Here is a 27,029-nt window from a genome sequence, read left to right as displayed (position 1 = left end):
ATGAGAGCTTGTTCATACATAGTGGATCATTTATAACCTAGGGACAACCTGTAATACAGTACAACCTTTCATTGGGAGTCCCATCAATGCTGCCCTGTTAACCTTTCCGCTGAAATCTCCATCCTTTTTGGATTTCTATCAGCATTATGAGAGTGAACTACAATAATCTGTTAAAACTACTAAAATATAGTAATGCACTTTCTTTGGCCCCTTCATTATGAACTAAATTCATTATGAATCCTAAACTGCATTCTCATTCCCTCATTCACTCCCTCCCTCTTTTCTTTTTCTTTCTCTCTCCCTCTCCCCTCCCAATCTCCCTCTTGCCCTCTCCCCCTCTCTCCCTCCCTTCTGCAGACTTGTTGATCCTTTGTGGTATTTTCTGTTTTTATTTCTGAAATAATTAGTGTTTTTTTATGTGCATTTAAAATAAAATATATTTCCTGTGAGTAGTTCTCAGTGGTGACTTCAATGACTTCATCACATCACATTACATCATGGGTAAAGCCCTCCCAACCACTGAGGGCTTTGACATGACAAGTTGTTGTAAGAAAGCAGCATCCATCATCAGAGATCCTCACTGCCCAGGCCATGCTTTCTTCTTGCTTCTACCATCAGGTAGAATGTACAAGAGCGTCAAAACTCACACCACCATGTTCAAGAACAGTTACTACCCCTCAAGCATCAGGCTCTTGAACGAAAGTGTATAACTACACTCACTTGCCCATCCATTGAGATGTTCCCACAACCAATGATCTCACTTTGAAGGACTCTATCTCATTGTCTCATGTTCTCATTATTTATTGCTATTTATTTATATTTGCATTTGCACAGTTTGTTGTCTTCTGCACTTTAGCTGATCTTTCACTGATCCTATTATAGCTACCATTCTATGCATTTGCTGAATCTGCCCACAGGAAAATGAATCTCCAGGTTGTATATGGTGACATATATGTACTTTGATAATAAATTTACTTTGAAATTTAAGACTTAATTCTGTCTCTCCTGACCAAAGTGTTCATACATCACTTCTGTACTAGAATCCATTAAGCCTCGGTATCACCAAGTTTCCTTTGTGCAGGTGAGTAATTTGATGTATAGTACAACATTTAAGTGAATAAGTACTCTATGTCAAAGTTAATTCAAGTGATTGCAATTATAAACTTCTGTTCAATGTGCATTTCAGTATATGCATTATAGTCTCTAAACAAATTATCTACCTTCCTGTAAGCTAGTTTCATACATGATTTCATAAGAGTGTCACATTGACATTGTTGACATATATATATGTCAAGAGGATCGGAGTTGACGACACTGATGATTTTGTATTTTTGTGAGATATTATAAACAGCCCTTTTTTTTCTTTTCTCTCTTTTTTATTTTCTCTTTTTTTCTTTTTTGTTTTTTTTTCTTCTATTAGTTATTAGACTTTTAGATTAGTTTTTGCATAATGAATTTTTTTTTCTTTTTTCCTTTTTATTTTTTCTTTTTATTTTATATTATGATACACCTAGGTTTGCCTTGTCTATTTGTATATTGTATCTTTTACGATGTGGGAATACTCATTTATACTGTAATCATTGTTCTTGTAATCTTTTATAGTTAGTTGAAATATGTACGTTTGTAATCCCATTATCTATGTACCAATTTTATTTTGTTGTTATTAATAATGATAATAAAAAGATGGAAAAAGAACACATTGACATTGTTATCTTTTTTATGTTTGAGCTTTTTTATGTTTGAATAATAGAGGGTTATGGGTAAGCCCCTAGGTAGTTCTAAGGTAAGTACATGTTTGGCACAGTTTTGTGGGCCGAAGGGCCTGTATTGTGCTGTAGGTTTTCTGTTTCTCACCTACCTCTGCATTCAGTAGGCTTTTTACTGTCAGAGATGTTGTTCCTTTCTTTCCTGTAGTTTTTTTCTTCTCTTTGACAACACCTGGAAGTAGGTATCCCCTTCCAACATCAAACCAGACTGACGCTCCCTATAGAAAGAGAACAGAAAGGAAGGTTATAAAGATTACCTCAAAGGTTAGCTTGACTAGAAATTGGATTGCTCCTAGGTAGAAGCACTCAAACACATTGTATGATTCATTCTCACTTATTGGTACTGGTGCAAAATTGATACTTGATCTCAAACCTGGTTAAAACCTCCAAGGGTTTAATACCATGGATCTTCCAGCTAATTCCTTTACTAAAAGGACACCTCCCACTCAGTCACAACACTGTAGGAAGTCCACTCTCAGAGAAGAAATGACTGCAAGAGAGTTATGGGGGAGGGAGGGTGGGGGTGGTGCAGTCTCACTGGGTCAGATCTAAACATGCTGGTCGATGGGGTAAAGCTTGATTCCTCTACATCTGGGGTTTCAAGTTAGCCCCCAGAGTAGCGATAAGATGCAAATGGAGGTGATGGCCTCTGACACCACCTCCCCAGAACTAGGACAGTTGGAAGAAGCTTGATGACCACAGAGTATTCAGGAAGGTTAGTGCTATGACGCCTTGAACTGTATCTCACTTAAGTTATCTCAACACGTACACAGCTGCACCACTCTAGACCACAAATTACAAAAGCAGACACACAGTGGTAGCTTTTTCTCCAGATGGCCTATGGTGTTGCTCTGATATTATAGACCATGAGACCATAAGACATGGGAGCAGAGTTAGGCCATCTGGCCCATTGATTCTGCTCTGTCATTCAATCATGGCTGATCCTTTTTTCTTCTCCTCCTCAACCCCAGTTCCCGGCCTTCTCCCTGTAACCTTTGATGCCATGTCCAATCAAGAACCTATCAATCTCTGCCTTAAATACACCCAACGACCTGGCATCCACAGCTGCATGTGGCAACAAATTCCACAAATTCACCACCCACTGGCTAAAGAAATTTCTCCACATCTCTGTTTCGAAATGGCGCCCCTCTATCCTGAAGCTGTGCCCTCTTGTCCAAGACTCTCCCACCATGGGAAACATTCTTTTTACATCTACTCCCTCTAGACCTTTCAACATTCAAAAGGTTTCAAAGAGATCCCCCCACATCTTTCTGAATTCCAGCGAGTAAAGACCCAGAGCTATCAAACGTTCCTCGAATTATAACCCTTTCCTTCCTGGAATCTCCCTTGTGAACTTCTTCTGGACCCTCTCCAATTGCCAGAACATCTTTTCCAAGATGAGGGGCTCAAAGCTGTTCACAATATTCAAGGTGAGGCCTCACCAGTGCCTTAAAAAGCCTCAGCATCACATCCTTGCTCTTGTATTCTAGACCTCATGAAATATTTTACAGACACACACACACACACACACACACACAGACACACACACACACACACACACACACACACACACACACACACACACACACACACACACACACACACACACCACTGTGGTAGCCATCACTCACTTGGACCCCTCATTGCTTTCAGCTTTTAGTAGGCTGCACAAAGCATGCTAGACAGGCACGTACAACAATCCAGTTACAATGGCAGTTTCAAAGGCAGTGTAGTGGTTAGCACAGCGTTTTACAGTACCAGCAACCTGGGCTCATTTCCCACCACTGCCGGTGACTGCATGGGTTCCCTCTGGGTGCCCCGGTCAGTTAAGACGTACCGGTTGGTAGGTTAGTTGGTCACTGTAAATTGTCCCATGATGAGGCCAGGATTGAATCGGGGGAATACTGAGTGTCACAGCTTGAAGGACCAGAAGGGTCTATTCCACGCTGTGTCTCAATAAATAATAACAATAAATAGACATCACCTCAGACGGCTGAGGAAGTTTGGTATGGGCCCCCAGATCCCAAGAACTTTCTATAGGAGCACAATTGAGAGCATCCTGACTGGCTGCATTACTGCCTGATATGGGAACTGTGCTTCCCTCAATCGCAGGACTCTGCAGAGAGTGGTACCGACAGCCCAGCGCATCTGTAGTTGTGAACTTCCCATGATTCAGGACATTTACAAAGACAGGTGTGTAAAAAGGATCCATTGGATCATCAGGGACCCAAGTCATCCTAATCACAATCTACTCCAGCTGCTACCATCCAGGAAGCGGTACCGCAGCATAAAAGCCAGGACCAGCAGGCTCCGGGCCTCCTTCCACCAGGCCGTCAGACTAACTCACGCTGATTTGAGTATATTCTATATTATGTTGACTGTTCTATTTACAGTATTATAAATTATTCTGATTGCACATGGTACATTTAGATGTAATATAAAGATTTTTACTCATGTATGTGAGGGATGTAAGAAATAAAGTCAATTCATTTCGACGTTTCCCTTTGCCTTTTGTGTGAAAGCTGGCCGCTACAAGCACCTATTCGAACGAACTGAAGGGACTAGCAACCAATTCCAAAAGCTCCACCTGGTTGAAGGAAAGGATACTCCTCCTTGTAGGTCAGCCAGGTTGTATTTCTCACAGACTGGTGCAGGATTTTATCTGTGTGGCTTTTATCTCTAATTTATTTATGGATATATTTGAGAGCAGGCGTATCGTAGTGGTCATCATTTGGCTCCTGTGTGCATATTTCAGACAAAATTGTGCCATTTCCCATTAGTAAGTAGGTAGAACTACAATTTCTGGCAAATATGTGCAAAGTTTTAGAGCCACAGAGTAAAAACACACAGAGAAAGCCCCTTAGGCCCAACCTGTCTAAGCCGACCAAAATGATCAGCGTCAGGAAAATGAGTAAACTTAAACAACAGGAAGTTCTGGGATACTCATATGGTTAGACAGCATCTGCACGGAAAGTAAAATAGAATTAACATTTTAGGTTACTAACCTTCCTGTTCCCCCCCCCCACCCCTCACCCCGTGTCCTCTCTCTATTGCTCCTTGCCCTCCTTATTTCACCATCACCACTCTCCCTCATAAAGCACCTGTCTTTAACATAGCTATAAACTGCATTTTGTCTACCCTTTTTAAATTGCATTGTCTCCTCTTCTAATCTTCTTCTTCTCTTCTTTGGTTCTCCATCTGAATCCAATGACGACATCCACTCCTTTAACAGTGAGATCTTTGATGACCATACAGTCCTATCCTGGACCCACAAGCTCTATAGCAGGTGGGACATGTATATGTGGTAGTGATGGCAACCATGGCTGCATTCCTCCTGGCTCTCTTCTGCTGTCTTCTGGTTGTTCTTTCCATCTCCAGAATACGTACCCTGTCCATACACAGCTGTCGCCAAGTGTTACGGTCAGCAGCAACATCCTCCAGGTCCTCAGGTCTGATCTTGCATTTCCTTAAAGCGTTCTTCATCTGATCCTTATAGTGCTTCTTCGGCCCTCCAGCTGAGCGTCGACCATGATGTAGCTGGCTGTATAACACTCTGCGGGGTAGCCGACATGAGGGCATCTTTATCACTTGCCCCAGCCACTGCAACTGACGCTGGGTGACCATGGCCTCATTACTTCTGCAGTTGGTCTTTACAAGTATTTCAGTGTGAGGCACCCGCTCACGCCAGGTAATTCCAGGATGCACTGTCGGCAGTTTATGTGGAAGCGCTCCAGGGACTTGATGTGACGGCTGTAGGTTACCCAAGCTTCACAGCTATAAAGGAGGGTGGTGACACAGACCGCTTGGTATGTAGCAACCTTTGTGGAGGGACGAAAGCTCCCGTTCTGAAAGACTCTACGCCGAAGTCTCCCAAAGGCAGCTGATGCCTGTTTAATGCGGCTCTGGATGTCGTTGTCAATGCCGCTATCCTCAGAGAGAATGCTCCCCAGATATTTGAAAGATGGCACTACTGACAGCTTTTCATCACCAACAGTGAAGGCAGGTAGGGTGGGTGGGACACTGGTACTCCAATGACAAACCACTTCCGTCTTGGTGGTATTGACAGTCAGCCCCATCCTGCTGTACGCTCTCACCGCCACAGCAAGGACAGTCTGAAGATCCTCCAGAGTATGGGCCACAAAAGCACAGTTGTCTGCATACTGCAGATCCAGGACCTGTTCTCTATGGAGTTTGGTGGTTGCGTGGAGCCTCAAAGAGGTTGTCATCTAATCTGACGTCCACTGCCACACCGCTGCTGTCTTCAGTCTTGTGGAGAAGCTTGATAACACACAGGAGGAAGATGTTAAAGAGCACTGGCGCTAGCACACACCCTTGTCTCACCCCTGTGTGTACAAGGAAGGACTCGGACTCTTGTCCTCCTATGGTCACCTGAGCAGTCATCCCATCATGGAACTGGCGGAGGATGTTAACAAATTTATCGGGACAACCAAACCGGAGGAGGACATCCTATAAGAGCTGTCTTTGCATAGTGTCAAATGCTTTGGAGAGGTCAACAAAGGCCAGAAGCAGGTCCTGATGTTGCTCCCGGCACTTTTCCTGAAGCTGCCGGGCTGTGAAGATCATGTCGATCGTGCTCCTGTTCTTCCTAAATCCACACTGCGATTCAGGCAGCACTGACTCGGTGATGTTGCTGATGAGCCTCTGAAGCATCACCTTAGCCAGGACCTTTCCAGAGACAGAAAGGAGTGAGATGCCTCTACTGTTGCCACAGATGGCCTGGTCACCCTTGTTCTTATGAATGACAACGATGTTTGCATTTCTCCATTGCTGTGGGATGTTCTCGTCACTCCAGGCCTTGGTGATGTACTGGTAGAGGGTGTGCATACACATGTACACTCCGTTCTTCAGTAACTCAGCAGGGATATTGTCAGTGCCAGGGGACTTATTATCCCTGTAATCTCTATACTACCGCAAACAGCTCCATGGAAATTCCTACGTTCTCCCCTGGAATCCTCACTGGGTTATTACCCCTCCCTATCGATCACTCTGTGACAACATCGCTCACGTTCAGTCATAATCCTACATTTAATATGTAATTATTATTCATGATGATTTATTGACTATAAGGCATGATACAATCCTTACAATTTGTAAAAATCCACAGATACATGACCTCTTTGTCTCAGTTCTATCACTGAATTTTCAGTGTTGCAGATCTAACTGTTACGCCAGCCTCTCAGAGGAGGGTTTTGTAAAGATCAGAAACATAGTTTAACATATTTCCATTGAAGAAGATTAATCACCCTGTTTTTTTCACAACTCCTTCCTGAAAAGCAGTGTACTGAGCTCGAGACTTTGGTAAAACTGGGGGATTGGCACAGGGATAGGTGCTGGATGTAAATCCAGCCAAATGACTCCAACTGCCTCCTTTCTGGAAAAAATGAGTCAGAATGTGGAGGAGGAGGAGGAGGAGACTTTAGCCTTGTGCAACCTTTCATGATGACGATCTTATTGCTACCAAAAGACGGACAATGAGATGCAGTTCCCCAAGCTTACATTGGGGCTTGTAATAATAATACAGGAGGCTGCAGCCAGACAGGATAGAGTGGGGGGCAGCTGCAGCAGTGAAGTTGGAAGGTCCTGGGCAGCCTTGTGCATGGAACATATTCCACAAAGTGAGCATTGCATCTGGTTTCTTTAATGTTGAGGAACAGACTAGAACCTCTGAGAATTCCCGGAGCAGAGGTGGCAGTGAATGAAAGTATAAAAATGCTGGAGCTTCAATACATCATCCCACTCAGACGAGTCATCTCTGAACTTCTGCGTCATTATAACGAGGACCTACACGAGCTTGAGGGGCAACATCTGGGCATGTTGGAGCCTTCTGTAATTACCATTAAAGGCTACAACTGTAGCTAACTCACTTTCTTTGTTTATATCAGAGCTGCCCAGTTCAGCAGTTAGTCGTCAGTCCGTAATGTATGTTTAGCTTTTCAACTCTGTAGTATGGATTCCTCTTCTGCACAGTTCCCACAGTCTGATATTATGCATTTTATGTTCTTTGTCTTCTACCTGATCTCATTTCATGTTTTTTTAATGTTCCTTTTCCCTCCCTTCCTCTCTCCTCCTCCTCATTAACTTACAAACCAGATGACTGAGTCACTTGCTTATCCCCATAACAATCCTGGTCTCACCCTATCAGACATATTTACCCTATTTATCCATTTTCTTTGTAAATTAATACTAATATTTTTCTCTTTCACTCAATTGCAGATAAAGATCTTCCAGCTGAAACATAAGACCCATTCAGCCCATCAAGCCTGCTCACCATTCAATCATGGGCTGATCCAATTTTTCCAGTCATCCCCACTCCCTTGCCTTCTCCCCATACCCTTTGATGCCCTGGCTAATCAAGAACCTGTCTATCTCTGCCTTAAATACACCCAATGACTTGGCCTCCACAGCCGCTCATGGCAACAAATTCCACAGATTTACCACCCTCTGGCTAAAGTAATTTCTCCGCATCTCTGTTCAAAATGGATGTTCTTCAATTCTGAAGTCATGTCTTCTTGTCCTAGACTCCCCTACAATGGGAAATAATTTTGCCATATCTAATCTGTTCAGGCCTTTGAACATTCAGAATGTTTCTATGAGATCCCCCTCATTCTCCTGAACTCCAGGGGATACCATAAGACCATAAGACATAGGAGCAGAGTTAGGCCATCTGACCCATCGAGTCTGCTCTGTCATTCAATCACGGCTGATACTTCTTTTTTCCTCCTCCTCAACCCATTCCCAGCCTTCTCCCCGTAACCTTTGATGCCATGTCCAATCAAGAACCTATCAATCTCTGCCTTAAATACACCAAACAACCTGGCCTGCATAGCTGCATGTGGCAACAAATTCCACAAATTCGCCACCCTTTGGCGAAAGAAATTTCTCCACATCTCTGTTTTGAAAGGGCGGCTTCTATCCTGAGGCTGGGCCCTCTTGTCCTAGACCATCCCACCATGGGAAACATCCTTTCCACATCTACTCTGTCTAGGTCTTTCAACATTCAAAAGGTTTCAATGAGTTTCCCTCTCATCTTTCTGAATTCCAGCGAGTACAGACCCAGAGCCATCAAATGTTCCTCATATGATAACCCCTTCATTCATAGAATCGTCCTTGTGAACCTCCTCTGGACCCTCTCCAATGCCAGCACATCTTTTCTGAGATGAGGAGCCCAGAAATGTTCACAATACTCAAGGTGAGGCCTCACCAGTGCCTTATAAAGCCTCAGCATCACATCCTTGTTCTTCTATTCTATTCCTCTTGAAATGAATACTAACATCACATTTGCCTTCCTCACCACAGACTCAACCTGCAAGTTAACCTCCAGGGTGTTCTGCACAAGAACTCACAAGATTCCTGGATTTTCTCCCCGTTTAGAAAATAGTCAACACATTTATTTCTGCTACTAATGTGCATGACCATGCCTTTTCCAACATTGTATTTCATTTGCCACTTTCTTGCCCACTCTCCTAATCTGTCTAAGTCCTTCTGCATCCTACCTGTTTCCTCAACACTACCTGACCCTCCACCAATTGTTGTATCATCTGAAAACTTGGCAGCAAAGCCATCTATTCCATCATCTAAATCATTGATATACAGCATAAAAAGAAGTGGTCCCAACACCGACCCCTGTGGAACACCACTAGTCAACTAGGCAGCCAACCAGAAAAGGATTCTTTTATTCCCACTCACTGCCTCCTACCAATCAGCCAATGCTCTAACCATGTTAGTAACTTTCCTGTAACACATGGGCTCTTAACTTGGTAAGCAGCCTCATGTGTGGCACTTTGTCAAAGGCCTTTTGGAAGTCCAAATATACAACATGCACTGCACCCCCTTTATTTATCCTACTTATAATCTCCTCAAAGAATTCCAACAGCTTCGTCAGGCAAGATTTTCCCTTAAGGAAACCATGCTGACTTTGTCCTATCTTGTCCTGTGTCACCAAGTACTCCATCACCTCTTCCTTAACAATTGACTCCAACATCTTCCCAACCACTGAGGTCAGGCTAATGATCAATAACCCGGTTGTTAATAATGTTTTCCTCCTTCTCTCAATCCAACTAAGGATACTTCCCCTGAAACATTAACACCATTTGTCTTTCCACAGATGTTGCCTGACTTGCTGAGCATTTCTTGTATTTTTTATTATTCAGTGTCTGCAGTTTTGATTTTTCATTTGCTTCCTTCACATGTTCCACCAATCTGTTGTCGCCAGTACGATCTTCTATGCCGTGGTGAGCTGGGGAAATACCAACAGGCTCAATAAACAGATGAGAAAGGCTGGCTCTCTTATAACAGTCAAACTGGACACCCTGGAGGTTGAGATGGAACTAAAGACCCTATGGAAAATCCTGGCAATTCTGGACAATGTTTCTCACCCCTTGTGTGCCACCTTGGCTCAATAGAGGAACATTTCAGTAACAGACTAAGAGAACTGCGCTGCTCCAAAGAGCTATACGAGGTCATCCTTAACCTCGGCGATCAGGCTCTATAATGAGTCGACCTATTGCCGAGAAGTGATCTTGTAATCTTTGACTTGTAAAACGTGTGCATTTTATTTTTAAGGTAACTTATTTTTATTCTTTCTTACTTCTTTTCTAATATTTGTCTGTCTGTGCACTTGTAATGCTGTTGTGACATTGTAATTTTTTTGGGACCAATGAAGTATCTATCTATCTATCTACTTCCATTTGTGACGGATACCTGAACAACTTGTCTGTTTCTACTGCCACCTAGTGGCCTAAAAGAAAACTTCAGTATTTCCAGTATGCTGAAAAAAACGATCTAATTCTTTCCAAGTTTCCCTCCTTCAGAGAGGGTGTTTGAAGCACCGTCTTGATATAAATAGTCTCTTATCATCTCTTGTTGTTTTAAAATTAAACAGAAAAAATGTTTGGCCATCCTTTCTATTATTTTCTAAGATGTTTATTATATTTAATAATAATGAAAGCTCTAATAAAAAAAGTCCACCTGGACTAGTGCTGAGGAAACAACTTAATTTAGTGTCGCTGGAACACCACCGAGCGTGTCTCTCCTCACCACATTTACTTTCTGCCCACTCTCCTCTTTTATGTACTTCCTCCACAAACCCAACATTTACTGCCCACCCACCTGTTGTCCCGAAAAAAAAACTGGAGGTCAGATTTCTGTCTTTACATCTCAGAGCTTAGTGGACTACAAACACCGAGTAAACCGTAACGTTCACAAGTTCAACAGAAAATCCCCTGTGCCTGTTGCCTTTAGATGAGACACCAAACAGGCTGCTAATATAAGGCCTGTATACTCCCACCGAGGTGCTCATTATGGATAGGTGTCCATGCTCATGGATTGAAATGAGTAAATTGTACACGGCTCCAGTAATCTGGCCACATTGACTGCAATATCAGTCGTAGCCACTTAACAGTTCAGCAGCCGTAACACAATTCGCCAAAAAATGACAAATTCTCACTATCCAAAAAACTCCTATTAATAAAATGAGGAAGTAAGGATTTTAGTAGAGACTGGAAGCATAACGTACAGTTGAAAAATTACTGCAGAGCAAATGATCAAACCTTACAGTAAGACCTGAAGTAGTAGATACACAATGATAATCTTCAGTAAGAACTCAAGTAATTGATTAAATTGCATCTTGATAGGATTATCCCTCAAATCATCATTATCTTGATCCAATGGCCAGACTCTTCCACAGCTCTCTTCCGTTTTTCTCAATCACCCATTTAATTCTTGGTACATTCTCTATTTTAACCATGGCCTTTGTATAAAAAGGTTCTCAGGCTCCCTGAGTTAAATCTCTTCCATCTGCTTTGCATTGCCCCCTCCCCTCCTCCCTGCAGACACACACACACACATCTCCTGATAGATGCTCAGTTGACTGAAGGTCAGAAATTTCAGGTGTCTGAAAAGGCGTGTGAAGGGATTGGGTATGCCTGCTTAGTGTGAGGCCCTCAGCAGCAAGGTATTAATATAAAATACACATTATGGGACAGGCCTGAATACGTCATGTACACAAAGACCTTTGGAGTTAGTGGAGGAGATTAGTTTGAGTGGAGGTCTGCTGGTTGGGGGCTGTATGAAAAAAGGGTTAGATTCGAAGGATGGACAGTTATAGGAAGGGAGATCAGAACATGTGAATGTGTGTAGGCAAACAAGCTAGACTAGAACACTTATTAAATGTTATCCAAGAAATCATGGAGAAGCAGAAGACTTGGAGATATAAGAAACCATTTCAGATAATTGCTACAAAGAAGATATGCCTGGAATATAACCAAGTACAACTAAAGGATGTTTCCACTGAGATTAAAGGAACTGGGAGAAGCTTTTTGTTTTGGTGGGTGAGCAGAATAAGAAACCACAACCCTAAGTTTGGAGAAATCTGAAGTCATGTACTCACATTTGGAACTCTCTCCCCTAAAAAACCTGCTGAAACTGGGGATTAATGGAAAATCTCAAAACCATGATTGACATAATTTTTCAGAAGAAGATCATTAAGAATAATACTAACACTACACTAATAATAATACTAACACTACAGTAGGTACAGTAGGCAGTGAAAATGGCAAATGGTATGTTGGCATTCATAGCAAAAGGATTTGAGTACAGGAGCAGGGAGGTTCTACTGCAGTTGTACAAGGCCTTGGTGAGACCGCACCTAGAATATTGTGTGCAGTTTTGGTCCCCTAATCTGAGGAAAGACATTCTTGCCATAGAGGGAGTACAAAGGTTCACCAGATTGATTCCTTGGGTGGCAGGACTTTCATATGAAGAAAGACTGGATTGACTAGGCTTATAATCGCTGGAATTTAGAAGATTGAGGGGGGATCTTATTGAAACGTATAAAATTCTAAAGGGATTGGACAGGCTAGATGCAGGAAGATTGTTTCCGATGTTGGGGAAGTCCAGAACGAGGGGTCACAGTTTAAGGATAAAGGGAAAGCCTTTTAGGACCGAGATGAGGAAACACTTCTTCACATAGAGAGTGGTGAATCTGTGGAATTCTCTGCCACAGGAAACAGTTAAGGCCGGTTCATTGGCTATACTTAAGAGGAAGTTAGATATGGCCCTTGTGGCTAAAGGGATCAGGGGGTATGGAGAGAAAGCAGGTCCAGGGTTCTGAGTTGGATGATCAGTCATGATCATACTGAATGGTCGTGCAGGCTCGAAGGGCCGAATGGCCTACTCCTGCAACTATTTTCTATGTTTCTAGTAAATTGAATTAACCTACACTTTTCCTTTTTATATATCTTTCATACTGTCCATTTTGATGATTTTTAATAATTTCTCTCATATTCTATTTGTTTGGGTTGCACTTGAGAAATAAGTGCTTCATTATTTAGGTTTTGCTGTTAATGGAAAAAAGGACTAAGAGAAATCAATATAATATTCTCATAGGAAGGATCAATTTTAATGAATTGTAATCTATCTTGCCCAGGTGGATTCAATAAAAAGAGAAAACGGCAGGGTAAAGGAATCACAGGAGGTGTATTCCACAGGTCTCCTCTCAATCCATTAAGAACGTTAATCAAGCAATAACAGTGGGTGCAAGTAAAATGCGCAATAATCATGGCTGAGTAATCTTTGTACAAACTGGAGAAATCAAACAGGCAAATGATGATAAATTCAGGGAACAATTTTGAGATAGAATAATAGTTTTAGAATAATTCAGAGAACAGACTATTTTTTATCTGGTCAAGTGGAATGAGACAAGATTAATGATTGGCTTTGTATCAAAGGATCTTCTAGTAAAGAATGATTATAACATGTTAGAATTTAATGTTCAGTTTGACAATGAGAAATGTGGATCTGAAATTTGAATAAGTTTACTGCAATCTTTACTGCAAGAGAAGGAACAGATTAGAAGATGAAATGGCAGGGGCAGGCATTTAAGAAGATATTCAGCAGTTCTTAATTTTGGTAAGTTTCATTGAAAAATAAAGACTCTACAATGAGGACAATCCATCCATGCCCAACTAAGAAATTTAAGACAGCACTAAGTTGAAAAGTGAAAGGGTCGGAGAATTTGCAGCATTTCAGAAACTGGGAAAAGATGATGAATAAAAGCAAAAAGGGAGCAAGAAGGTTATTAGTAAACCATTAATAAAAGAGATTGAGAACTTCTAGAAATACAGAAAATGGAAGAGGATTTGTCAGTTCCTCGGTGTTAAGAAAGAGGAATAAATAATTGGAAATAAAGCAATGGTAGCAACTTTGAAAAATATTGTGTATCCATGTTCTCATTACCATAGGAGAAAATACTAAAAACATCCCAACAATAGCTGAAAATTAGTGGTCAGAAAAGAAGACAAGCTCAAAACAATCACGATCATGTGAGGAAAGGCAGATGACAAACCAAACAGTTAAGTCCTAAAAACCTGATGGTGGACTTTCTGGTTCTCAGTGAGCTGGTTGAGCTGGATGTAATGATGTGGGCTTCCAAGGTTACCTTAATTCTCTCTCAAAGCCACTGTTCTGCCTTCTCGCTGTAATCTTTGACACACTTACTAATGAAGAACCTATCAATCTCCATTTTAAATATACCCAATGACTTGGCCTCCACAGCCGTCTGTGGTGATGAGTTCCACAGGTTCACCCTCTGTCTGGGTAAAGGAATTCCTCCTCCTCTCTGTTCTAAAGGAACTTCTTTTTATTCTCAGGCTGTGCCCTCTAATCCTAGATTCCTAGGCTTTTGATAAGATGCCACATTAAAGGGTAATGCACAAGGTAAGGGGTCATGGTTTTAGTGTTTATAAATTCCATGGACAAAGAGTTGGGATAACTAGGTAACTTTTAGCATGGCACGCTGTAAGTAATAAAGATCAGTATTGGGGCCTCAGCTATTTACAGTCAATGCTAAAGTAGGCAAATTGACTTATTATTGTCACATGAAAAACTTTGTTTTGTGTACCATTCATCAGGATCATTTCTTCATATTTGTATATTGAGGAGGACAAGGGAAAAGCAAAAGCAGGTACAGAATATTGTATTACAGGTGATGCTTTAAATAAGCACATGGGGTGTACTGTATGCAAATTTGATGATGATATAAAAATAGGTAGAAAAGACAGTTCATTTGTGAGGACACATAAAGTCAGTAAAAGGATATTGAGCAGGGGTTCCTAACCTTCATTATGCCACGAAGCCTTACCGTTAACCGAGGGGTCTGTAGAGTTGACATTGGAAATCCCCAATACCCAATCCCTACAGCTCTACAGCACTGAAAGAGCCCTTTGGCTCATCCAGTCAGTGACAAACTATTACTCTGCCTAGTCTCGTCGAGAATCTCAAAGAGCTTTGTCTTGTCCGGTGCTCTTCTGTCAAACTGAGTTTGTAACCATTTCTGGAAATCCCTTTCTTTGTATTTTTATTCATTTCTTGGTACTAATTTTCATTATTAACAATTTACACTTAAGATACACAGAACCCTGTCTTGGCGAGCTCAGCTGTGTAATTAATGATTGGCATTGTGATCATTTCCTTTCAGAATTATGCTGCTGTTGACTTTATTGTACAAAACAGCCTTTTATATGTAAAGGAATAAACAAAAAGCATAAATAGGGATACGAGTTAAGCCCACTGTACATCACCTGCGCTACTCACACTGTTTGCTGTTTGCTGCAACTATTTGTTTAAATGATTAAAGGTTTACAGATGAGTTAGTTTAAATTGGAGTAAAGAGCAAAGTTGCTAACAAAAGACTATTCTAGACACGACAAATATTGGATGATGCACTTTGTGATGGGGAGGTAAGTGCCAAAATGCCAATTGAAGCTTGGGCTTTCTATTTCTATTTCCTATCATCAAAACTGAAAAGAAATGGAGCTAAACAGATCTCTACAAAGTGAACTAAATTGATTACAAATATAAAACACAAAATAATTGATTGCATAAGTATTCACCCCCCTTTAATATGACATGCCAAATCATCACTGGTATAGCCAATTGGTTTCAAAAGTCACATAATTAGCTAAATGGAGATAATCTGTGGGTTGTCAATGTGTATCAATTGATTGTAGTAAAAATACACCTGTATCTGGATGTCCCAACTGCTGGTGAGTCAGTATCCTGGCAAAACCACACCATGAAGACAGAAGAGCACTCCAAGCAATTCTGCAAAAAGGTTATTGAAAAGCATGAGTCAGGGGATGAGTACAAGAGAATTTCCAAATCACTGAATATCCCTTGGAATACAGTTAAGTCAATAATCAAGAAATTAAAAAAATAAATCTGCCTCGAGCAGGCTTTGCTTAAAAACTGAGTGATGGTGTAAGAAGGGGACTAGTGAGGGAAGCCACTGAGAGACCTATGACAACTCTGGAGGAGTTACAAGCTTCAGTGGTTGATATGGGAGAGACTGCACATACAACAACTGCTGCCCAGGTGCTTCACCAGTTCCAGCTTTATGGGAGAGTGGCAAAGAGAAAGCCACTGTTGGAAAAAAAACTCACATGAAATCCTGGCTAGAGTTTGCCAGAAGGCATGTGGGAGACTCTGAAGTCAGCTGGAAGAAGGGTCTATGGTCTGATGAAATCAAAATTGGGCTTTTTACTGCCAGACTAGATGCTATGTTTGGCATAAGCCAAACAACACACATCATCAAAAACACAGCATCCCTACCGTGAAGCACGGTGGTGACTGCATCACGCTGTGGGGAAGCTTCACTACAGCAGGCCCTGGAAGGCTTGTGAAGGTAGAGGGTGAAATGAATGTAGAAAAATACAGGGAAATCCTGATGCAGTCTGCAAGAGAACCGCAACTTGGGAGAAGATTTGTTCTCCAGCAAGACAATGACCCTAAGCATAAAGCCAAAGCTACACAGGAATGGCTTAAAAACAACGAAATTAATATCCTGGAGTGGCCAAGTCAGAGTTCAGACCTCAAACCAATTGAGAATTTGTGGCTGGACTTAAATGAGCTGTTTATTCATGATCCCCATGCAATCTGACAGAGCTTGTGTAAAGAAGAATGGGGAAAAGTTGCAGTGTCCAGATGTGACAAGCTAATAGAGACCCATCTACACAGATTCAAGGGTGTAATTGCTGCCAAAGGTGCATCAACTAAATACTGACTTAAAGGGGTGAATACTAAGGCAATTTTCTGTTTCATATTTGTAATTAATTTAGCTCACTTTGTAGAGATCTGTTTTCACTTTGACACAAAGGAGTCTTCTGTTGATCGGTGTCAAAAAGGCCAAATTTAATCCACTGTGATTCAATGTTGTGAAACAATAAAAATGAAATCTCCTTGAGGGATGGTGAAGACTTTGTTATAGGCATTGTATATTACTACTTGTTCATTATTACTGGATTTAAATGCTAGAACATTATACCCTTCAGCATTGCATAAGCACTTTTACCAGATAGGCTGCAATGGTTCTGGGAAGTGGCTCACCACCATTTTCTGAAAGGCAATTACAGATATCTGATGAGTGATGCTCATGCCATGAAAAGGTCGAAGTTCAAAGTAAATTTATTATCCGAGTACATATATGTCACCATATACAACCCTGAGATTCATCAGCTTGCCGGCATATGCAATAAATCTGTAATAGAATAAATGAAAGTCCCCACTAACCTGGGTATTCAACCAGTGTGCAAAAGAAACTAAATACAAAAAGAAATAATAATAATAATAATAATAATAATTCATAAATAAATAAATAAGCAATAAATGAAAAGAACATGAATGAAGAGTCCTTGAAAGTGAGTCCACAGGTTGTGGAAACATTTCTGTGATGGGGTAAGTGAGGTTCAGTAAAGTTATCCCCTTTGGTTCAAGAGCCTGATGATTGAGGGGTAATAACTGTTCCAGAAGCTTGTGATGTGTCCTGAGGCTCTTGTACCTTCTTCCTGATGACAGCAGTGAGAAGAGAGCATGACCTGGATGGTGGGGGTCCCTGATGATGGATGCCACTTGCTTACAATAACACCCATGTAGACGTGCTCAGTGGTGGGGAGGGCTTTGCCTGTGATAGACTGGGCTGTGTGCACTACTTATGATAGGATTTTCTGTTCAAGGACATTGGTATTTCCATACTAAGCAGTGATGCAACCCATCAATTTGCTCTCCACCATACACCTGAAGAAGTTTGTCAAAGTTTTGGATTTCATTCTGAACCTTTGCCAACTCCTGAGGAGTAGAGGCATTGCCATGCTTTCTTCGTAATTGCACCTACATGCTGGGCCCAGGACAGGTCCTCTGAAATGATCACACTGTGGTGTTTAAAGTTGCTGACCCTCTCCACCTCTGATCCTTCGATGAGGACTGGATCATGGATCCCTGGTTTCCCCCTCCCGAAGTCAATAATCTGTTCCTGCTCCTTGCTCTTGCTCACATTAAGTAAGAGGTTGTTGATGTGGCATAACTCAACCAAATTTTCAATCTCCCTCCCAAATGCTGATTTGTCACCACTTTTGATGTAGCTTAAGACAGTGGTGTTGTCAGCAAACTTGAAAATAACATTGGAGCTGTGCTGAGCCTCACAGTCATAAGTGAGTAGAACAGGGGTCTAAGCAGACAGCCTTGTGCTGCTCCTGTGCTGATGGAGATTGTGGAGGAGATGTTGTTGCCAATCCAAACTGACTGGGGACTGCAAGTGAGGAAAACGAAGATCCAATTGCGCAAGGAGGGATTGAGTCCAATGTCTTGAAGCTTATTGAAAAGGTAAAATATTTTTAAAAATGGTTCCCCATGGTGATTATACCTTCAGTTTCTGAGATCCAAAGTTCTTCAATGCACTCCTTAAACCAATATGCATCTCTATTTTCTTAAAACCTCATTCTTTTACCAATCTTATGGTTATCTAATATATTTATGATTTAGAATCATAAAGCCATGGACTCTGCTCTGTAAATTACTTAAATGGAGAAATCCTCAAAGCCCACATCCCGTCACGTAGGTCACTGGAAATTCCTGTTCCAAAGGACCCTCCAATTAAATGTCTGAAGATATCGGAAAAAAACATTTCAGATGTAGCACAGTTTAGAAAAAGCACCATTGGATTTATACTTTACTTTATTGTCACCAAACAATTGATACTAGAGCATACAATCATCACAGTGATATTTGATTCTGTACTTCGCACTCCCTGGAGTACAAATCGAAGTAAATATAATAAAAATTTAAATTATAAATCATAATAAAGAATAGAAAAGGGAAAGTAAAGTAGTGCAAGTCAGGTCTGGATATTTGGAAGGTACGGCCCAGGTCTGGGTCAGGATCTGTTCAGCAGTCTTGTCACAGTTGGAAAGAAGCTGTTCCCAAATCTGGCCGTATGAATCTTCAAGCTCCTGAACCTTCTCCTGGAGGGAAGAGGAACAAAAAGTGTGTTGGCTGGGTGGGTCGTGTCCTTGATTATCCTGGCAGCACTGCTCTGACAGTGTGCTGTGTCAGGTGAATCCAAGGATGGAAGATTGGTTTGTATGATGTGCTGGGCTATGTTCTGCAGCTTCTTCCGGTCTTGGACAGGACAACTTCCATACCAGGTTGTGATGCACCCTAGAAGAATGCTTTCTGCTGTGCATCTATAAAAATTAGTGAGGGTTTTAGGGGACAGGCCAAATTTCTTCAGCTTTCTCAGGAAGTAAAGGTGCTGGTGGGCTTTCTTAGCAGTGGACTCTGCTTGGTTAGACCAAGTCAGGTCATTTGTGATATTGACCCCAAGGAACTTAAAGCTTTTGACCTGTTTCACCTGCGCACCACCGATGTAGATGGGGTCATGCGGTCCGCTACTCCTTCTAAAGTCAACAATCAATTCCCTCGTCTTGCTGGCGTTGAGGGATAGGTTATTGTCTTCGCACCATGCCACCAGGTTCTCAATTTCCTCACTGTACGCAAACTCATCATTACTCGAGATACAGCCTACAATTGTGGTGTCATCAGCAAACTTATATATTGAGTTTGATGGAAACTTGGCTACACAATCATGGGTGTACAGTGAGTACAGCAGGGGGCTGAGTACACAGCCTTGTGGGGCACCGGTGCTCAGAGTGATTGTAGAGGAGAGCTTGTCCCCTATTTTTACAGCCTGGGTCCTGTCTGTGAGGAAGTTGAAGATCCAGCTGCAGATTTGAGTGCTATGACCCAGGTGCCAGAGCTTAGGAATAGTCAATGAAAAGGAGCCTTACATATGCATCTTTATTCTCCAGGTGTTCTAAGGAGGAATGTAGTGCCAGAGAGATGGCATCTGCCGTTTGCCTATTGCTCCAATAGGCGAATTGCAAAGCATCAAGGTTGACTGGTAGATTATGGTTGATGTGTGCCATAACCAATCGCTCGAAGCACTTCATAGCAATTGATGTCAGAGCCACAGGTCGATAGTCATTCAGGTATGCCACCTTACTCTTCTTCAGCACCGGGATTATTGTTGCCTTCTTAAAACACGAGGGGATCTTAGACTGAAGCAGGGAGCAGTTGAAGATGTCAGCAAACACTCCAGTTAGCTCACTTGCGCAGGCCCGGAGAACCTGTCCCGGGATGCCATCTGGGCCATCGCCTTCCTTGGATTTATCTTCGGGAAGGCTCTTCTAACGTCCTCCTCGGTGACGATGAATCTCGATGCCACCAGGTCCGGGTCATCTGGAGGGGGCAGGACACTCCTCTTCTGTTCGAATCTTGCGTAGAATATGTTAAGTTTTTTAGGAAGAGAAGCGCTACAGTTATTGATATTCCCAGCCTTTTCTTTGCGCCCAGTGATCTCATTTAGACCCTATTCATTAGGATTTCATCTCATTAGGATTTAAGCTTTTTAAAATAATAGTCTAACGAGAAAAGGCTCCATTAGAGAGCAACACCGTTGCTGATTTAAAATGAATTGGTAGGGTGAATTGGGTATTTATAGAAGATATTTTGGACCCTGGTACTGCCACAGAATACCAAGTCTGTTATTAGACTCCCGTTAGGGAAGATAATGATTGGCTAGCATTTTTGAGTTAAAAATGGTTTAGAATAAACAAACATAAGAATTGTTTTTAACCAGGTTTATGAGACCTGAATTGTGATACCTGAATTGGTTGATTGAGCCAGCAAGCTTCTGCAGGAGCAGTCTAACTGATTGAAAGGAGGGGAATAAAGGGACATAGGATATGGCAATCAGATGATTAAACACAGATCTTTTTATTCAAAATGGAGTTGTCAAACCACAGTCTCCACAATGAGCAGGTACGTTAACCAGGATGATAAGCAAAATAAATTGTTTTGAATCATAGGCTCCTTGAGACATGCAGATGTGAGACGTTATGGAATGAAATGACAAGATCATTTGCTCTGTCTTGGTTTTTGTCTCTGCAAGGCTGGTTCAGTTAACAATGTAAAACTCATTAAGAAATAATTAGTTTTAGAATTGTAGTTGACAGGTATGTTTAGATCAGAAAAGAAGCATGGGGTTTCTTGATTATATATGAATGGAGTGTGAGTAGGAACCAAAATCATTGGACTTCTCCTTGGATCAGAATTGTGATCGATGCCAAGGATCTCTGAGGATCACCAGACTAACTGTAAAGTGGAGTCCCCAACTAGAGGAAGAGTGTGAGACTTGTTCATTCATCAGTCATTCTACACTAAGTTTCAAACTTACTCTGTGTGTGAGTGTGTGTGTGTGTGAGTGTGTGTGTGTGTGTGTGTGTGTGTGTGTGTGTGTGTGTGTGTGTGTGTGTGTGTGAGTGTGTGTGTGTGTGTGTGTGTGTGAGAGTGTGTGTGTGAGTGTGTGTGTGAGTGTGTGTGTGTGTGAGTGTGTGTGTGTGTGTGTGTGTGAGTGTGTGTGTGTGTGTGTGTGTGTGTGAGTGTGTGTGTGTGTGAGTGTGTGTGTGTGTGTGTGTGTGTGTGTGAGTGTGCGTGTGTGTGTGTGTGTGAGTGTGTGTGTGTGTGTGTGTGTGTGTGTGTGTGAGTGTGTGTGTGTGTGTGAGTGTGTGTGTGTGTGTGTGTGTGTGTGTGTATTACTTTAAATATATGCTCTGTAGTGACTTTGAAATGTTGGTTCTTCCTCATTGATCAGAATCCTCGAAGCCTGCTTATTTCTCATTACAGGTGCATACATGGGATTAAGCATAGAAGATCAGTAAGAGTAGAATCAGCCATTCACTTCTTTGAGTTTGCTTTGCCATTCAGTGAAATTGTGGCTGATCTTCTTGCTTGTCTCCCTGCAATTTCCCAAATTCCTTAAATCCCTCAACATCCATCCACTTTGGATGTAATAATTGAGCATCCACAAACATCTGAGTCCATGCTTAAGTTTAGCAATCCTTTAAATGGATTAATTTTTCCTCATTTCACTGCTAAACTAACAGCTCATTGCCACCATAAGGAGAAGCATCTGCTGTTGAGATTTATATTTGGCATCAGTTAGATTATTCCTCATCTTCCATTCTTCCAAATTTAAGACAATATAGATCCTATCAATTCAATCTCTTCTCACAGAACAATACCACTATCCAAAAATCAGTACAGTATATTTTCTTTCTAACCCTTCTAAACAAATCTGAAGTCTCTCTATAATGCCCGTAATGTCGCTGCCGTTTAGGGCAGCAATGAAGGTACCCCCATCTCTGGTGGTGTTCAGGGCTTTCTTCATCATGTCATTAGCTCGGTTTTCACTACTGTCAGTTGTGCAAGTTCTGGATGGAGGCTCAGAAATACCATCACACTCAGATGTAAAAGGATTCTTCATTGCTGTTTCCGTAATAGTTTTACCAGTCAGGATTCTTAGCCTTGAGTTTAACAACCGGGACCTGGAGGATCTGTGGACTACTCTTAATCTGCCCTCTACCCTCTGACCTGTTTGGCGTGGGTAACTCTACCAAGAGCCAAAGCATAAAGCCCTAACTCCAGCCAATATAGCTCTCTGGGTTATTGAGGCACACAAGCCTCCAAACCACAACAGGGTTGTGGTCCTCTTGGAGGATTCAATTGAAGTGATGAAACCAAAATTGCACATGTTGCTTCAGGTGCCAGCTCACAACTATATCCTTGTTCTTGACTCCACTTCTTTTATAATAAAGGCAATCCCATCAGTTGATAAATTCTTGCTCTATTACATGTCGATGATCTAAGATTTATGTGCAAGACCAGCCACATTACTCAAAATACCAACTCTTTCCAGTCTCTCACCTTCACAACATACTGCTAAAGTGGATATTTTTACACCTCCCCACATCGTACTCCAAATGCCACACCCTTACCCTCTTTCTATTATGTAAGTATTTTTACAGCCAACTCATTGTTTACTTTCTTATTGAATTTGCCAGTCTGCAAACACCTGTATATTACAAACATCAAAACTATTAAGTTAGATCATAAACAGGTTGAAGTATTAACCCAACAATTGCAACCTGCCTATTGAGAGAGGACCCATTTATTCCTACTCTTTATATCTGTTAACCAATCCTCCTGTTTATTGAGTATCCTCAATCCCATCAGCTATAATCCTGCATTATAACCTCTTGTGTAATGCCTTGTCAATTGAATTATATAAATCTAAATCTACGGTTTTATTCTGACCTAGACTGCTAGCTACAATTTTTTAAAAAACTGATTTATCAATGTTATTTTCCATTTTCTAAAACCTTTTTGAAGCTGCCAATCAGACTGTAACATTTTAAGGGCCTGTTAAATTTGACTAAATTTGCTCCCGTCCGGGGTAAATACCAGCATAGATTTACTGGCTATGAAATCTACTATTGTCTTGAGTGAATATATGAAATCAGATAGGAAGGAGACTAATTTACAACATTAGTCCACTAAGCATCTCCTATTCAATCAACTGGCAATGTGTACAGGCATTGACTCCTACCACCTCCAGAACAAGGAACCATTGAATCTCCTTGGAAAGGCATCACAAAGAATATAAAATGTTCAAGTTTTTTCTAAAATTCAGCACATATTTATGATGTTACATATAAGTGGCAAGACACAATGACAATTTATGGCTTTTGTACAAAGCTGAGAGAAAAAAAGAGTGAAATTAGTAAATGCAGTGTGCATTTAATTAGCTTTAACCTCGATTGGTATAAAGCAGCAGGTAACCAGATAAGTAAAACCATAGGAAAAACAAACCTATATCAGCTATCATAAAAAGAGCACTTTTAAACGGCTTCTAAAGAATTTAATAAAAGCTCTTTAAATAGACATGACATTTTGCTGCACTAGAATCAATTAATTGTATGTTAACGTCAGTTATCATATTTAACAATAATAACTTTATCAATAAAATTTCAAGGGCAAAGTTGCAGGCAACTAGCTGTCTGCTTGTACACAGCATATCATCTGAAGTAGCGTCCACAATAGGAGAATTCTCCTAAAGTTTGCATCGCTGAAACGCCTACCTGGTTATCCCCTGTCATTCATTTTAGGCTCCAGCATCCTGCCCAGTGATGTTTTCCACTCTTGCAGTCTTAATATAAGAAACCCTAGCATTTCTAAAGGTGCATTTTCGGTCAGTGAGGAAATGCAGAATCAGTTGAATACAGATGCATTCTGTTTTGCATTGCTCATATCACACAAACAATATTTGATCACAAATGGGACACCTGCTGGCTCTAAATGCATATTTGATGACCACCTTTATTCTCATTTTCACTCATGAATGGAGGTGGAGAACATCTAATCTCTCGTGATCATGAACTGAGCACATTAAGCTTTCCAGTCAGCAGCAGTAGAATTCACAGCGACTGGCCAGCTTCCACTGTTTATTTAACATAATTATTCCTATTTAATCACTAGTCTATTATTACACTTTAAAAACAATGCCCAAATACTATAAGTAAATGTCTGTGGCATTTGCTAGGTGCAGTGAGCACTCTGTTGCTAAGCTTCAGGTTAGGAAAGGCTCAATGTATCACTCATTACAATGCAGTTAAACCTTTTGACTGTGTTCTCTAAAGACTCATCATTTATTTATCATTCAATTAGGTTTCAATAAAACAAAGATTTGAACGTTGCGGGTGTTGGGAAACTAAATGTAATAGCTAAGCTTGGCCTAGCTCAGTAGTTCCTAACTTCTAATGTTCACTGGACTGAAATCTGGAATGGGTAGGCTATCTCATAAGGTGAACAGACTAGGCTTGCATCTGCTGATATTCTTAAGAGTAAAGGCACCTTGATTGAAATATATAAGACCTCGAAATAGATGTAAGTAAATCTAATACAGGGATTTGCTGTTTAAAAGTAAGTGGTTGCCGTTTAAGGCAGAAATGAGGCAAATCTATTTTTCTCAAAGAGCCATGAGCCTTTGTAGTCTCTGTAATTCTCTTTCTCGAAGTGCATTTGAGGCAGCATCTATGAATATTTTCAAGGAAAATGCAAATATGTACCTGAAAAACACTGGGGTAAAGGGTTACAAGATATAACGATTTTATAGAAAGGCAGAGCAGGCTCAAAGGAGGAGCTCACCTGTTATTTCATTTTCCTACTCTAAAGGCAAAGGTAAAGGAGAATCTATTCTAGGCAACACACACAAAATGCTGGAGGAACTCAGCAGGTTAGGCAGCATCTACGGAAAAGAGTAAACAGTCGACCTCTCGGCTTGAAACGTCAACTGTTCACTCTTCCATAGACCCTGCCTGACCTGCTGAGTTCCTCCTGCAGTTTGTGCGTGTTGTTTTGAATTTCCAGCATCTACAGATTTTTTTCTTGTTTGTAATTTTATTCAAGGCAGACAGACAGACAGACATACTTTATTGATCCCGAGGGAAATTGGGTTTTGTTACAGTTGCACCAACCAAGAATAGTGTAGAAATATAGCAATGTAAAACCATAAATAATTAAATAATAATAAGTAAATAATGCCAAGTGGAAATTAGTCCAGGACCAGCCTATTGGCTCAGGGTGTCTGACACTCTGAGGGAGGAGTACTAAAGTTTGATGGCCACAGGTAGGAATGACTTCCTATGATGCTCTGTGTTGCATCTCGGTGGAATGAGTCTCTGGCTGAATGTACTCCTGTGCCTAACCAGTACATTATGGAGTGGATGGGAGACATTGTCCAAGATGGCATGCAACTTGGACAGCATCCTCTTTTCAGACACCACCGTCAGAGAGTCCAGTTCCACCCCCACAACATCACTGGCCTTACGAATGAGTTTGTTGATTCTGTTGGTGTCTGCAACCCTCAGCCTGCTGACCCAGCACACAACAGCAAACATGATAGCACTGGCCACCACAACCTCATAGAACATCCTCAGCTTCGTCCGGCAGATGTTAAAGGACCTCAGTCTCCTCAGGAAATAGAGACGGCTCTGACCCTTCTTGTAGACAGCCTCAGTGTTCCTTGACCAGTCCAATTTATTGTCAATTCTTATCCCCAGGTATTTGCAATCCTCCACCATGTCCACACTGAACCCTTGGATGGAAACAGGGGTCACTGGTGCCTTAGCCCTCCTCAGGTCCACCACCAGCTCCTTAGTCTTTCTCACATTAAGCTGCAGATGATTCTGCTCACACCATGTGACAAAGTTTCCCACCGTAGCCCTGTACTCAGCCTCATCTCCCTTGCTGATGCATCCAACTATGGCAGAGTCATCGGAAAACTTCTGAAGGTGGCAAGACTCTGTGCAGTAGTTGAAGTCTGAGGTGTAGATGATGAAGAGAAAGGGAGACAGGACAGCAGCATTTGTCTGGAATTGCAGAATGATACACTTAATCCTCTGCTCCTCATGACTTGCAAAAATGGTGATTTTCCTGGTACAAATCTAGAGGTGCTTCAATATAGTCATAGAGTACTAAAGTAGGTTTTCTGTCTCACTACAGTTCTTCGATGAGCATCCCCTGATACTTTATCAAAGTAGCATGTCTGAGCATCTGAGAGTGATTCTGCCTTCGCCTTGCTTTCACATATAGATTGATTATCCAGCAGACCGACAGTAAATCAAGGAATTGCTGATGTTTTTTTTCCAGGATCAGCAGGGCAAGAGTAAAAGAGAAAGTGAATTCCACAGACCAGGTATTACACTTTGGAGTTCTTTAGTTTACAAGGCATGTTACGATGAACATGAGTGCAGAAGGCATAATTATGAAGTTTGCAAATAACACAAACAAAGATGGAGAGTGTGGAAGGTTGTCCAACCTCTGTCAGTCCCTTTTTATAGCAGGATATAGATCAGATGGAAAGTTGGATATGACTCTGGCATATGGAATTTAATCTGGACAATTGTGAGATCCTCCAAGAGGACTACAATCTTGTGGTGTTCCTGCCTCAGTGACCCGGAGAGCTATGTTGCTGGAGTCAGGGTTTGGTAGGGTCACCCATGCCGTAGAGGTCAA

The 27,029-nt window shown here is 41.4% G+C and overlaps 1 protein-coding gene across 1 annotated transcript in view; it reads right to left on the bottom strand.

Annotated features, from left to right (window-relative positions):
* The window catches only part of myo15aa (myosin XVAa), a 285,041-nt gene that overhangs the window by 233,141 nt on the left and 24,871 nt on the right, over positions 1-27,029 (bottom strand). Inside the window, exon 3 of the mRNA XM_059979671.1 lies at positions 1,859-1,984. Coding sequence (XP_059835654.1) covers positions 1,859-1,984 — 126 coding nt within the window. The remainder of the gene's footprint in view (positions 1-1,858; positions 1,985-27,029) is intronic.

The sequence above is a fragment of the Hypanus sabinus genome, chromosome 9 (assembly GCF_030144855.1).
Source record: "Hypanus sabinus isolate sHypSab1 chromosome 9, sHypSab1.hap1, whole genome shotgun sequence".
NCBI classification, from domain to species: Eukaryota; Metazoa; Chordata; class Chondrichthyes; order Myliobatiformes; family Dasyatidae; genus Hypanus; species Hypanus sabinus.
The sequence above is the reverse complement of the archived record's forward strand: the minus strand, read 5'-3'. Positions and strand labels throughout refer to the sequence as shown.